At 42.9% G+C, this 15,237-nt stretch overlaps 1 protein-coding gene across 1 annotated transcript in view; it reads right to left on the minus strand.

Moving 5' to 3' along the window:
• SLC17A5 (solute carrier family 17 member 5) overlaps nucleotides 1-10,400 on the minus strand; it is a 30,675-nt gene extending 20,275 nt beyond the window's left edge. Inside the window, exon 1 of the mRNA XM_069973490.1 lies at nucleotides 10,054-10,400. Coding sequence (XP_069829591.1) covers nucleotides 10,054-10,171 — 118 coding nt within the window. The 5' untranslated portion in view covers nucleotides 10,172-10,400. The remainder of the gene's footprint in view (nucleotides 1-10,053) is intronic.
• Between the last annotated feature and the right edge of the window lie 4,837 nt (nucleotides 10,401-15,237).

The raw sequence follows: 15,237 nt of genomic DNA on the forward strand, positions 1-15,237 counted from the left end.
CATTTGCACACATCCAGTTTGATCGGTTTTTCCATTGGCTTTCTTTGTAAAAAAAAAAGTAATCAAAATGCATGTTTTTTTACACAAAATAGTTGACCATGTTTTTTTTGTGTACGCTAAAAAAAATGGATGCGTTTTGATCCTTTTCTTTATAATGGCAGTCAACGGAAAAATGGATCAAAACAGATGCACAAATACATCCATTTCTTCATCCTTTTTTTGTTGTTGCATAAAACGGATTGCAAAAATGCAGTGTGAACCCAGCCTTAAATGAGTATACACGAACAGGTTACAAGTAAGATCCCATCAAGCTTTCAGGTTTTGTAATCACCATATGTCAGAATACCTTTAAAAAATCATTCTAATATATAAAGTGACATGCAAAAATTTGGGCACCCCTGATATAAACTACTGTTACTGTGAACGCTTCAAAAGGCATAAAGTTACCCATTATTACATAAAACTGTTGATATGCCATATTTTTTTTATAGGTTAGAGTTATTTTCATTCTGCTGTGAGAGTGTTGTGACCATTTTGGTCTAAATATAAAAAAATAAAATAAAACAGCCAATACTTACCTGCCTGTGATCCCCTGGTGCGCTCCTACTTTTCTCTCTGGGTCCCTGCACAGTGACAGACCACTCAGCCAATCACTGAACTGTCCCACCGCAGCCAGCGATTGGCTAAGCAGTATGTCAGTGAGCAGGAGTCTAGAGAATGAAGCAGGAGTGTGCTGGGGATCATAAGCATTGTCTGTTTAATATTTTTTTACCAAGGCAGTAACTACCTTCTTCGCTACGTGAATATAGGGCCATAGACTGTAATGACACAGAGTATCTAATTGGATTTGCTGTGAAATGTGCAGCTTGAAATCCGCTATGAACTCGCTCCATGTGAATGCAGCTTCAGAAGTTTAAAAAAAGAATATCTAAACAAGCCTGATGCATTGTGAGAACAATTCCTGTGGACAGATAATGTAAAACAAGACTATTTAAAGGGGTTATCCAGCGCTACAAAAACATGGCCACTTTCTTCCAGACTCATGTCTCCAGCTTGGGCAGGTTTTGCTGCTCAGTTCCATCGAAGTGAATGGAGCTTAATTGCAAACCTTACCTAAACTGGAGACAATAGTCATATTGTCTGTGAAAGAAAATGGCCATGTTTTTGTAGCACTGGATAACCCCTTTAACCACAATGAACAAAGATAAGTTTGGAAAAAACAAGTCCCAGGATTTCATGAAAAGAACACCTCTAGGACCATAAAAAGGGGCTATTCTCATCTCATAGTTTTCTGCTGATCTGTCTGCTCATCCCCTCCCAAAATTGACAGCTTGGTGTCTAGTTAGCAGCCACCACTTTGCTCTTAAGGGTACAAACACACACACCGTATACGTAGCAGATACGCAGCAGATTTGATGGTGCAGATTTGATGCTGTTTTCAGTTATTTCAATCTAATCTGCTGCGTATTTGTTGCGTATTTGCTGCGTATCGCAGCAGTAAATACGCAGCGTATATGCCGTGTGTGTTTGTACCCTAAAGCAGTGGTCTGACTGGTGTATGTATAGCTATAATGTAGATGTATAGAGGCATAGTATGTATATCGTACTGTATATACTGTGTATATAGATAAGACCTATGAATCTAGTGTTAAAGTGTCACTGTCGTTTTTTTTTTATGCAGAAATCAATAGTCCAGGCGATTTTAAGAAACTTTGTAATTGGGTTTATTAGGCAAATATGCCATTATCTGCATTCAAAAAGACTTTCCCCATGTACCCCCCCTCCTCTCTCTCATCCACTGCTCATTATCATTTTTGACACTTTTACATCAGTTGAGCCCTGTGCAACCTATGGAGAGGGGAGGGGGGGGGGAGGAGGAAGATTAGTCGGCAGCAGAGAACAAAGGATTACACAGCGGGACCTGTGTGAAAGCCGGTATTCAGAGGTCAGAGCTGACTTGAGAGGAGATAGCCCAGTGATGTAGCTTTAAATTAACTCTTTGTTGTCCTGTTTTGGTGCCTCATCTCCCTCAACCCCTCCCCTTCTCCATAAGAGATCCATGAAGACAGGGGGGAGAGCTTCAAACTGCTTTTTCATGATAAAAATGCATTATTCAGCTAATAAACCCAATTACAAAGTTTCTTAAAATCGCCTGTACTATTGATTTCTGCAAAAAAAAAAAAATAATAATAATTTAAACGACAGTGACACTTTAACTGTTTGAAACATCCTGTATATCCTGTTTGATAATTCAAGCAATTTCCTGCTGTACAAAAAGGTTTGCATTTTTTTAAATGTTCTTATGGGTTTTTCCTTGGAGCCAAATCTGTGGAAATACCAGAAACTTCATGTAAAGTATACACAACCCCCAGTTTTATCTAAACAGGAAAAAAACCTCTGCAACCACTCGAACCATAATCCTGCTGGTAAGTATGAATAGGTCACTATACAGTCATCGACGTGACTTGCACAGAACGCGACGTGCACGGAACTTAGCCCTGGGTCAGCCAAGTGAAAACAATATCAAAAGAAAAAAAAGAACTTAAATCCTTAAAACCAGCTACTTTATTATGAAATCCACAGATAAAACTGACAGCGAGGCTGCATTCTACAGTTTTATATGTGGATTTCATAATAAAGTTAGCAGGTTTTAAGGATTTAGGTGCTGGAATATGCTTTTTTTTCCTTTGGATACGCTGTAGATCAAATGTTATTCTCTTCTGCCTTTGTGTTAAAAAGGTATTCTTATCTGGAGTAGTTATGCCCTACCCCACAGGATAAGGCATAACTAAAAGATCGCAGGGGTATGTTCACACTATGGAATTCGCGCTGCTCCCTATGTAGTAGAAACAGTAATGAGCTGATCAATGTCTTTCTGCAGGTCAAAAAATAATCTGCTGTGCCTGTTGGCCACATCTCTCTGTGCAATAAAAAGTGCAGCCCTGACCAAGCGATTATCCAGTTGTGTAATAGGGCTATAGCAGATCGCTGCTCACTTATAGCATGAATCAGTCAGCATAAATAGGCCTTTACCCTCTCAAGACCTTGCACTAAGGGTAAATTCACACGGGTGTCTCGCACAAGAAATCCGCAGCTAATCCGCAATGCACATATTATTCTTATTATTATTAATATGTGTATTGCGGATTAGCTGCGGATTTCTTATGCGAGACGCCCGTGTGAATTTACCTAAATGAGAGATGAGAGAAGGCTGACGAGCAGCTGCACTGCATTAATTGTATTTGTTCATGACGCAGGAGGCCGGCGATTTCTGGAGACACTGCAGGTAGTAACTTCCTTCAACAGGCAAAATGTGATTATCAACAAGTCATCATGCATGAGCAATACTGGAACATAAGGTATAAAACTCCAATGGTAATGGAAATTTCCTGTTGACGTTTCTGTAAAATTGTCAGTATAAATATCATATTCTGATGTCAGAACCTGACAACTATACAAAGATTGTGCTACACGGCCTCTGCTCTTCTCTGCCTTCCTAGATGATCACAGATCAGAAGCGGGGAGGTTACTTAAGCATTCTCTTCCTCGACTTCCTTTAAGTACACATCTTTTTTTTCTGCTTATTACAGCTAAAATATGATATAAATATATGTGTTTTTCCTGCTGCTGGGTACAGATCTTGCTTGTCCTGGGTTGTTTTGCACACTACATCTTACTTATGTAAGAGAACACTGTGTTCCATGTTCTTAATAGGTCTGCTGTTCTGCAGGCAGCGGTGAAACGCAAGCAGATATTCAGCAGATAAGATATTCTAGAAGTTCTAGAGTACATGTAAGGACAGATATAGATGTGGCTGCAACTAGCAAGCATTGTGTATAATGTGTAAGGACAATGGTTGCTCAACCCCTTTATGACCCAGCCAATCCTAATTTTTCCTCTTCGCCTTCAAAGAGCCATAGCGCTTTTATTTCTCCATCTACAGGGCCATGTAAGGGCTTGTCAATCTACCCTTGAATGTATGACGGAACCCCAAGTTATTATTTATGGGATGAAATTGAAAAAATAAAAATGAAATTTTGTAACATTTGGGGGGTTCCGTTGTCAACACAATACACTTTACGGAAGAACTGTCGTGATATCTTTATTTTATATGCAAAGACATGCGTGTTTTCAGAGCTTTTCTTATGTTTTACTGTTTTTATTTTTTTTTTACAGTAAAACTTTTTCCCCAAATAATTATGAATAAAACTGCCCTATTGTCACTTGTATAGCGTTTTTATTTTTTCACCTACAGGGCTGTATGGGATTCATGTTTTGCATCGTGATCTCTAGTCTTTATTAGTATAATTTTTGTGTAGATCGGATGCTTTGATCACTTTTTTATTAATTTAATGTAAAAATCAGCAATCCTGGCATTTTTTTGTCCATCTTTTTGTTTAAACTATTCACTGTGCGGGAACAATATTGTTATATTTTAATAGATTGGAAAATTATGTGGGCTACAGTATATAATATGTTTATTTCATTATTTTTAGATGTTTTATTTGCATACTTTTTCTCGAGGGGACAATTACATGCAATAATTAGGCTGGGTTCACACTGCGTTTTTGCAATCAGTTTTTTTCAAAAACGGACAAAAAAAACGGATGCATTTGAGTGCATCCATTTTGATCCGTTTTTTCATTGACTTCCATTGTAAAAAAACGGATCAAAACGGATCCGTTTTTTAAGCGGATACAAAAGTAGTGTCAGCTACGTTTTTGTGTCCGTCAAAAAAAACTGATCCGTTTTGATCCATTTTTTTTTACAATGGAAGTCAATGGAAAAACGGATACACACAAATGCATCCGTTTTTTGCAAAAAACGGATGAAAAAAAAAGGATTGAAAAAACATAGTGTGAACCCAGCCTTAGAATGCATACACTGATCAATGCTATGTCGAAGAATAGCATTGATTAGTGTTACCAGTGATCTTCACATAAGGCCCGTCAAATCGGACCGCACAGCAGTCAGGCAAAATGATCGAGACCCCCACAATCACTCTGCAGGGGTCCCAATCGGTAAGTGACAGGAGCTGCTCCTGTCACTTAGACTTAAATGCAGCAATCGCAACGTTTAAGGGGTTAATGACAGGATGCAGCGCAATTGCTGCAGCCGTCATTAAAGGTTGCCGGTCCTCACCTGCTATGAGGCGAGCACAGCTCCTGAGCTCACTTCATAGCGCCATAGCACAAAAACGCGTACAGGTCATCTAGGGGTTAAAGGTGATATCCAGGCTTACAAAAACATGGCCAATATCTTCCAGAAACAGCACCACCCATGTCCTCAGTTTGTGTCTTGCAGCTCAGTTCCACTAAAGTGAATGGGGCAGAGTTGTAGTAGCACACAAATCCTAATGAGAGTTGTGGTTCTGTTTTTAAAAGAAAATAAAGTAAAGAAAGAAAGAAAGAAAGAAAGCCCCCCCCCCCCCATTCTGGATAATCCTAACCAGGAGGCAGTCTCATTTTTAAATGTTATCCTTAGAGTTGAGCAAACCTGGAGCATGCTTGAGTCCATCTGAACCCGAACTTTCGGCATTTGATTAGTGGTGGCTGCTGAAGTTGGATAAAGCCCTAAGGCTATGTAGAAAACATGGATATAGTCATTGGCTGTATCCATGTTTTCCAGACAACCTTAGAGCTTTATCCAACTTCAGCAGCCCCCGCTAATCAAATGCCAAACGTTTGGGTTCGGATGGACTCGAACCCGAACCCGGTTCGCTCATCTCTAGTTATCCTCAATATAAAAGATAACTGGTGGATTGGTGGGGTGTCAGACCGGTGGATTAACTTTTGATAGTGAGAATACGCCCTTAGCATCAACTTTCCACAATGGGGCAGATTTTCGAACATTATGCCATAAACTTACGTCATTTGTCCTGCAACTTTCTCCAACACTTACATCACCACAGTGGGCATGGCTCCTCTACATAGAACTGGAAAAATGACAAGGAAAAACAGATTTCTTGTATGACTGGGGCAATTCTTCCCAGCTGTGGCCAGTATAGCTGCCAGTTCTCACTTTATTCATACATAATGGAGGAAGAACGGCACAATTCAGAGTTCTTGGAAAAGATTCTCCAGCATTGTTTTTTCAGAATAGGCTGCTGTTGGTTCCCAGGTACCCAAAAAGGGGCAGAGCGTGCGCTGCTATGTGTTCCTTTCCCTTGGTTCTAGCAATCAGCAGAGGGTCTCAGCATCCGGAACCCCACAGATTCTAACTTCTGACTTCAATTTACAATATTAAAGCTATGGATTACATTCCCTCCAAATCCCCCTTTAGGGTGCGTTCACACCTACCGCATCCGCAGCTTATTTTTCCGCGGAAATCCGCAGGTCTGGAAGTGCAGATTTCAACCTGCGAGAAATCCGCGTATGTGTGCGTTTTGCGTTTTTTCCGCAGCAAGTTTATCGCAACTGAAATGTCCGTTTAAAATGTCTCTCATTCTAAACGGACATTTCAGTTGCGATAAACTTGCTGCAGAAAAAACGCAAAACGCACACATACGCGGATTTCTCGCAGGTTGAAATCTGCACTACCAGACCTGCGGATTTCCGCGGAAAAATAAGCTGCGGATGCGGTAGGTGTGAACGCACCCTTATGGTGCGTTCACACCTACAGGATCTGCAGCTGACTTGATGCTGTGTTCAGTTATTTAACTGAAATCTGCTGCAGAAAATCAGCTGCATATCCTGTAGGTGTGAACGCACCCTCAAGGTACAAACACACACAGCATATACGCAGCAAATTTGATGCTGTGTTCAGTTATTTAGATCTAATCTGCTGCGTATCGCAGCAGTAAATACGCAGCGTATATGCCGTGTGTGTTTGTACCCTTAGGGTAAGCTTCACACGTACCGACTCGCAGCGTTAAAGCTGCGAGTCGGCTAGGTCCTGGCAGATCACTTTCACTACATACTCGCAGCTGTCTGAACTACCGCAGCGTATATGTAATTCTGCCGGCCGCTTAACCCCTTCTGTTGCCGCCCGGCTCCCACTCTGTATACATTACCTGTCCTCACTGCACGGGGTCCCTGCGTACTGCTCTCCCGGCAGGGCAACACACACGGCAGGACAACACACTGATTGGCCGGGGCGGGAGAGCAGTACGCAGGGACCCCGTGCAGCGAGGACAGCTAAAGTATACAGAGCGGGAGCCGGGCGACAACAGAAGGGGTTAAGCAACAGAATTACATACACGCAGCGGTCGTTCAGACCGCTGCATGTATGTAGTGAAAGTGATCTGCCAGGACCTAGCTCCGAGTCGGTATGTGTGAGGCTACCCTTAAGTGGATGCAGATGCCACACATTTCTCAAAGAGAGGCACTTGCCAATGGCTATGGCAAAATTTAGATCTTTGGCTGCATACGAGAGACTTTGGGCACTCTATATGGCACTGAAGCAATGCCGCTATGGGAGAATAGCTCTGTAATACTGTGCCCAATGGAACATGTCACAATTTTATTTTTTGTTAGAATTTGCACAGTGAGTGATGCACATGGATGCACTATTTTAGCTCTATATTGCTCTAATTTAACATGAGCATAATATGAATCCCTGGCTACAATTCTGATGACCCAAAGGGGGCATTCACACATCCGCAAATTTGCGGACTTTACATGACACATCATGCCAGACGGGGAACGAATCCATTACATTCCTTCCCCGTCCACAAATTTGCGGACGTGTGAATGTCCCCTAACAGCGGTCACTTCCAGTTATCGGACTTTTGGTAATTTGTATTTTACTGGTGTTACACCAGACACGCTGAGAGGAGAAGGGAACATGTCAGAAGCAAAAGGCCATATGTCTATAACCCCGAGGCGTTCTCTGTGCAGGAACACACAACCTTTAGGTAAGGGAAATGGAGCCAACATAGGCTTCCTCCTCCATCAAGGAACAATAGCAGCTGCTATTACAGTATGCAAGCCTAAAAAAATCTACGTTGCTGAACATAATGCAATATATATACAGCAGGTGAAATAAGTATTTAACATGTCACCAATTTTCTAACTTAGAATAATAATAAAGTTTCCATTAACATGAAAACACCATGCTAACTGTCAAGTTTGAAGGTGGGAACATGGTGTAGACAGTGGCGTAGCTACCAAAGAGGCAGGGTAAGCAGTTGCTTTGGGGCCCGTGCAGGACAGGGGCCCGGGAGAGAACATAAGAGCGTGTTTTCATTCTGCTTAACCCCTTATGAACTGCAGTGTGTAACTGACCCAGTGTTTACTTACATGCTGCAACACAAAAAAAGGGTTAATAAGCAGAAGAAAAAGATCTCTGCTTCACTGCACTGATAACCCCTGACCTCCGTTCTCCAGCTGTGCAGTCAAGTAGGAAAATGTCCAGAACTCCGTGCAGAGGTCAGGGGTTATCAGTGCACAAGCAGTAAAACAGATATATCCTTGTCTTCTGAACTTTGGGTCACTTACACACTGCCGTATATAAGGGGTTAAGCAGAAGGTAGTCTGCTCCTGCACCCATGTATTTAATGATAATTGCTCCTAATTGGCCCTTATAGCTAAAAACAGTGGACTGTCACAGCAAGCAGCCACTGGGGGGGCCCTTAAATTTTTTTTTGCTATGGGGCCCCGTGAATTCCACCTTCGCCCCTGGGTGTGGGTATGTTTTTCAGCATACGGCACTGGCAAACTTCCTCTAACTTAAGGATGAATGAATGGACAGATGTACAGAGACATATTTAATAAAAACCGGCTGCCATCTACCAGAATGATGAAGATGAAACGAGGTGTGGACAATTCAGGGTGACTGATCTTAAACACACAGCCAAGGAAACTCCCAATCGGTTTCAGAAAAAAAACAAAGCTGCTAAAATGGTGCAGCCAGCCAATCACCTGACCTGAATCCAATAGAAAATCTATGGAAGCAGCCTACCAAACCTTTACGTACCATATAATACAGAGGCTACGTAATATCATGCCGGGAGCGGGGAAACTGTTTGAATCTTACGCGGCACAGGCAATTCAAACAGTTTCCCCGCTCCCAGCATGATACTAATACACCATGCCCAGCGGGGAAACAGTCCAGGACAGGGCTTCCCAAATTGCCTCTGTATACAGGAGGTGGGAATAAGCCCTAAGGGTGGTATTACACGAAGCGATTTTTTTCAATTAACGATTAACGATAAACGATCTCCAACGATCGCAATAGCGGTTGCCTAATAATCGTTCGTTTTACTACACGGAAAGATTATCGGTTATATTGGAGCAACAAAATTCAAGAACACTCCCCTTTCAATTTGCGAATGAACAGGGAACAGCTAACGACATCTTATTCAAACGAACGATGTGCGAACGATGTGTAAAAGACAAACGATAAAAATAGATCCAAAACCTATTAAACGACCAACGACCAATCGTTCGTCGTTTAATCGTTGTCTACTATTACACTTAAAGATAATCGTTCAAATACGACCGATTGAACGATTATTCGAACGATAATCGCTTCGTGTAATACCACCCTAAGGGCCCTATTCCACGGGACGATTATCGTTCAGATTATCGTTAAATCGTTCGAATCTGAACGATAATCGTTCGGTTGAAATGCAGTTAACGATTAACGACCGAACGAGAAATCGTTGATCGTTTAATAAGACCTGGACCTATTTTTATCGTTGCTCGTTTGCAAATCGTTCGCATTGAATAAGACATCGTTCGGTCGTTCTCAATAGATACGAACGCAATAGCGAATAAATAGCGAAGAGAAACGATCGCAATTACGATCATAAGTAACGATTATCGTTCCATGGAAATGAGTGAACGTTTTCAGGTCTTTCGCAATAGCGGTCGTTTGAGATCGTTAATCGTTAACGATTATCCAAACGATAATCGTCCCGTGGAATAGGGCCCTAAGGATGTGAAGAAGATCACACCTCATGCATGCACAGGCCTTTTGTTTCTGTGACAGACATACAAGAGCCAATCATCAGTCAGTCCCTGTAAGGGCGGGAAATCTTAGGTCACGTGCCTCGGTCAGCTGACACTGTCTCCGCGGTCGCGCTCCCCTCACAGTGCCGGGGGTCCTCACCTGCAGCAGGCGGTCCTCGGTGCTGGATGTTACCGCGCTGCACATCGTGGTCTCCCAGCAAAGGGCTCCGGTCCTCCGCTTCCTCCTCCTCCCCGCTGTCACTTCCCCACGTCCTCATGGTGCAGTGCGGCCGGCAGCTGTGTGTACATCCACAGCTCTGCCCTCAGCCAGGTCCCGTGTTCGGAAGCGCCATGTCTGAGTCAGCAGCCTGCAAACTCCGGAGACTCCTCCTCCCGGTGTCTGCTGACCCCTCCTTCCGGGACGCTTCCTCAGCAGCAGGCGGCGGCTGTGAGGGGACATGCGGGGAGAGCTCCGGGGCGTCCCCTCGTGATACGGCCGCAACCGCTCCCCGGATCCTCGCATCACACGGCAGCGCGCACACATATACCACAGGAATCAGATTAGGTGTAACACGGAGGCCCTCTAGAGGAACTACAGTGTAATGACACCTGAGCCGGCACCACCCTGCAGTGGTACCACCCTGAACCCCTGTTCCTACAGCTCCTTTGTGAGGTTTATGATGTGAGGGTTTCTTTCGCCATACGTTTTTGTGCCTTTTTGATTCTTTGTCACCTTTTTTTTTAATACTCTACAGCTCCGCCCACAACAGCTAAAGATCAAGCAGTTAATAGAAAACTAAGGCCATGTTCACACCATGTCAGGGTATGTTCACATCTCGTCGGGCTACACGTCAGGAATCATAGAAAAAAGGATGCGGCTACATGACGGCCACATTGACTTTAATGAGCAGGACGGAGTCATTATGTGACTGTGTTCTGCTCATTTGCGGGACGTACACTGATTTTGTGCAGGAGTCAAACGCGTAGTCGACCACGCTTTTGAGTCCTGACACAGGGATAGAACGGCGCTGTCACAGGGAAGCTGGTGCCGCGGTCTGTTTTTCGAACGGAGTCATCGGCTTCCCCGTGACGCCGCTGTTCCTGTTCCTATCCCAGTGTCAGGTTAAAGAGGACTTACCTAGTGGTACATCCTCTTTAAGATGATCCTCACTGGTATGTGTCAGTGTAGATCGGTGAGTGCCATTCATTTCAATAGCCTTTACCTAGTTAGGGCCTATTCACACTACGGAGTTGGCACAGAGATTCTGCCGAGAACCTCTGTCCACAGACTCCGCTCCTGCTTTGTTATTGAATGGGAGGGCTCCTGTTCAAAGAGATTGATGGCAGGATTCAGCGCTGAGTCCGCACAGGGGTTTTCCGCATAGAATCTTTTCAAATCCATTCCTGGCTTTGGCTTGATCTCTCTGTGTAATGGGACCCTAAGGCCTTATTCACACATTCAGTAATATTTTCTAGTCCTGAAATAACCAGCTAAAAATTACGGATTGGGCATCTGTAGTACATCCGTATTGCATCCATATTTCTGTCAATCCGTTTTTACTACTGACTGCTTTATACAAATTAATAAAGTTGAGTTGGTCCTTCTGTTCTCTAAACTCTCTTCTCACCAGTTGATCCTAGATGCAGCAGCCAGGCTTATCTTGCTCTGCAGCCATTACACCAATGTCTCATCTCTGTTCCAGACACTACACTGGTTACCTATTAAATACAGAATACAGTACAAAATCCTCATACTCCCCCACAAAGTTCTCCCCAGTACTGCATCTCCCTACATCTCCCCCCTCATCTCTCTCTACCATCCCATGTGGTCTCTACATTATTCTAACAATCTTAAAGGGGTTATCCAGCGAAATTTTTTTTTCCTTTCAAATCAACTGGTGTCAGACAGTTATATAAATTTGTAATTTACTTCTATTTAAAAATCCCAAGTCTTCCCATACGAGCAGGAGAGGTTTTCCATGGGGATTTGCTGCTGCTCTGGACAGTTCCTGTCTCGGCCAGAGATATCAGCAGAGAGCACTGTTTCTGTATTTACATAAACAACCCTTACTGCAGGACATACAACAGCTTATAAGTATGGGAAGACTGGAGATTTTTAAATAAAAGCAAATTACAAATCTATATAACTTTCTGAATCCAGTTGATTTGAAAGAGCGACGACCCCCTTTAACCCTTAGAGGACCGGGCCAATTTCAACTTTTCTGTTTTCGTTTTTTCCTCCTTGTGCTTAAAAAGCCATAGCAGTCACATATGTGTGAGGTGTCATTTTTTGCGCCATGATCTTTACTTTCTATTGGTACCTTGATTGCGCATATGCGACTTTTTGATCGCTTTTTATTACAATTTTTCTGGATTTGATGCGACCAAAAATGTGCAATTTTGCACTCTAGGATTTTTTCGCGCTTATCCATTTACTGTGCGAGATCAGGAATGTGATAAATTAATTGTTCGGGCGATTACAAACATGTTTATTTTTTATTTTTATTTATAACTTGGGGAAAGGGGGGTGATTCAAACTTTTATTAGCGGTGAGTTTTTTTTCTATTAGTGACTTTATATTTTTTTAACACTTATACTAGAAGCCCCCCTGGGGTTAAGATAAGTCCCCCTGGGGTTAGGGTTACTCCCCCTGGGGGACTTCTAGTGTAAGCACATTGATCTCTCATTGAGATCTATGCTGTATAGTTGTACAGCAGAGATCAATGAGAAGCAATCGAGTGCCGAGCTGGGATCAGCACCATTACGGCGCTGACCCCAGCCCGAGCTGGACGTGTGGATCGCACCTCCGGGACAACTGCATCCTATTACTTAATTAGCGGGCACGGCATTCTCCCTGAATATATTACTTGCTCGGGCATTGGGCTACTCAAGATCTTTTAAAAAAAGGCTGAAAGGTTGCTGAGCATAATGCATTTCCACAGCCTTAAACCCATTGGGGTGGGGGTGTTAGGGGTTAATTCATACTTACAGCTTTGGTCGCTGTATCCTCTGCTTGGCTGGGCAGCGATAGTAAAGAAAAAGCTAGAAGATTGGAGAAGTAAGTATGTGTCTTCCCTCTCTGCTGCCACAGATTTAACCCCATGGAGGCTGGACTGAAAATTTGGCTGCCAGTTATGCAACCCTACTTAATCCCTAGTTATGTAGGGTCATGACTTATCCCTACTCTGCTGGGGCAGGCGCAGTGCACTCAGGACAGCAGATGGACCACAGTCTGGCCCCCAGGGCATTAAGAGGGGATGCATAGCATATCCACTTTACCTCCAGACTGTAAGCAGCTATCTGTTTTGATGCTGCGTACTGTAAGGAGCAGAACATCTGTCAAAATTATGGGTATTCTGCTTCAGCCTTTTTTTTTTGTGTATCTTTTTGTTTTACTGATAACTGTATCCTGAGGATAATGTCAGATTTGGTGGACTGCTTAAATTTCCAACGAATTGGGGTTGTTTTCATTTCAATTAAAAAAAATGTCTTTGCTGTATTGTCTTTCTTTACATTACAGGCGTAGTAGTGGAAGACGTCTGATAGATAGCATCCATTACTAAGCCTGGGCTTAGTGTTAACTGGTAAAATGGCTAACACAAAGCCCCCCTCCCCCATTATTACCCCAGTACCTACTGCACCAAGGTTACTGGGAAGAGCCGTGTAACAGTAGCCTGAAGTTGCTACGGCCCGTCCCACCCTGGTACTACTAGGCTGCTACTGTTTGTATTTTTACCTGTATGGTTACGAATATTAATTTAAAAAAAACATGTAGGGTTCCCCCTTATAACATAGGTAAAAAGAACAAACAGCAGCAGCCTACTAAGACCAGGGTGGGAAGGGCCATTTAGCAGTAAATTTTTTTTACACTGTGCAACTCTATTAGACTAAATAATTGTTGCTCATGAATGTAAAATATTGCATAAAATTTTTGTGCAGTTCATCACGTTCTGACCAGGTGTAAAATTTTCTATTGTTCGAGAAATTTCACAAATATTTTTGTGCATAATAGATAAATTTCATACAAAAAAGCACTGCAACATAAGAGGGCACACATAAAAAAAATTGCAGTTATTAGACTGAAAATTAATTTCTCCCCTATATCTTTATACAGCTACATTATGGCTATACAGTGGTGCCTTAGATTACGAGCATAACTCATTCCGGGACTGCGCCTGTAATCTAAATCCACTCTTAAACCAAAGCAAATATTTCCATAAAAAATCATTCATATGCAAACATTTGGGTCCACACCCCAAAATAATGATTTTATATTCTGAATAACATGTAAAACAGATGAAACAAACATTTATAAACAGCAGAATGTGATATTATAAGTTACTGTACAGTATAGGAATCAGCATGTGGAGTATAATGTATAGTAAGGGCATAACCCTGATAACACAGCAGCAGTTTGTAAATAGAGGAAGTAGCTGCAGATCCCCATAATGCAGTAGTGTAGTACAACTAGAATAGAGAAGCAGGGCTGCTGTCAGACGTCTGTGTGGTCACATGACAGCAATGGAGAAGGGGTGTGTCCAGCATTGACCAATCAGGACTGATATAGACTGCAGGGAGCATGAAGGAATGAGCAGGGCATATGTGGGCACATACATGCAGCGCTCGCTGTCCAGGAAGAGAGGGGTTACAGCTATGGAGAGATTACTTACCAAAGTCCTGTCCCCTGATGTAAGCCCCAGCCTGAAGTGGATCTGCTATGATTTGGAAGGTGAGGGGGACTTCCTGGGTCAGAGTACAGAGCTGTAGACCACCCTGTGCAGACCATGCTCCTCCCACCCAGTACAGGGAGCTCTTAATCCAAAGCAATGCTCTTAAACCAAGTCATAATTTTTAAAAACTGTGAGCTCTTCTTCCAAAACGCTCTTAAACCAAGTTACTCTTAAACCAAGGTACCACTGTGTATGCACACCAGCTTGACATCTGCTTTTAGAGTAGAATGGTGGTCAGTAGAGATGAGCGAACTTACAGTAACAAAGTAAAGCGCTGCTTTTTCTCTGAAATTCGCTCATGAGCTTGCTGCCTTTTAACTCACTGCCTCTCTGTGCCGCTCCACACCAGGTGCTGGGAAAAGCTGGATCCAGTCCTAAGAAACCTGGGGAGGAGCGACATGGAGCTGCAGTCAGTTAAATAGAAGCCGGCTGATGAGTGGATTTCAGAGCTAACAAATCGCTTCATAATTACTGTTAATTTCTTTATCTCTAGTGGTCAGTACCTTAGTAGAGATGAGCGAACCGGGTTTTCGGCTTTCGGTATTTGATTAGCGGGGGCTGCTGAACTTGGATAAAGCTCTAAAGTTGTCTGGAAAACATGGATACAGCCAATG

The sequence above is a fragment of the Dendropsophus ebraccatus genome, chromosome 6, assembly GCF_027789765.1.
Source record: "Dendropsophus ebraccatus isolate aDenEbr1 chromosome 6, aDenEbr1.pat, whole genome shotgun sequence".
NCBI classification, from domain to species: Eukaryota; Metazoa; Chordata; class Amphibia; order Anura; family Hylidae; genus Dendropsophus; species Dendropsophus ebraccatus.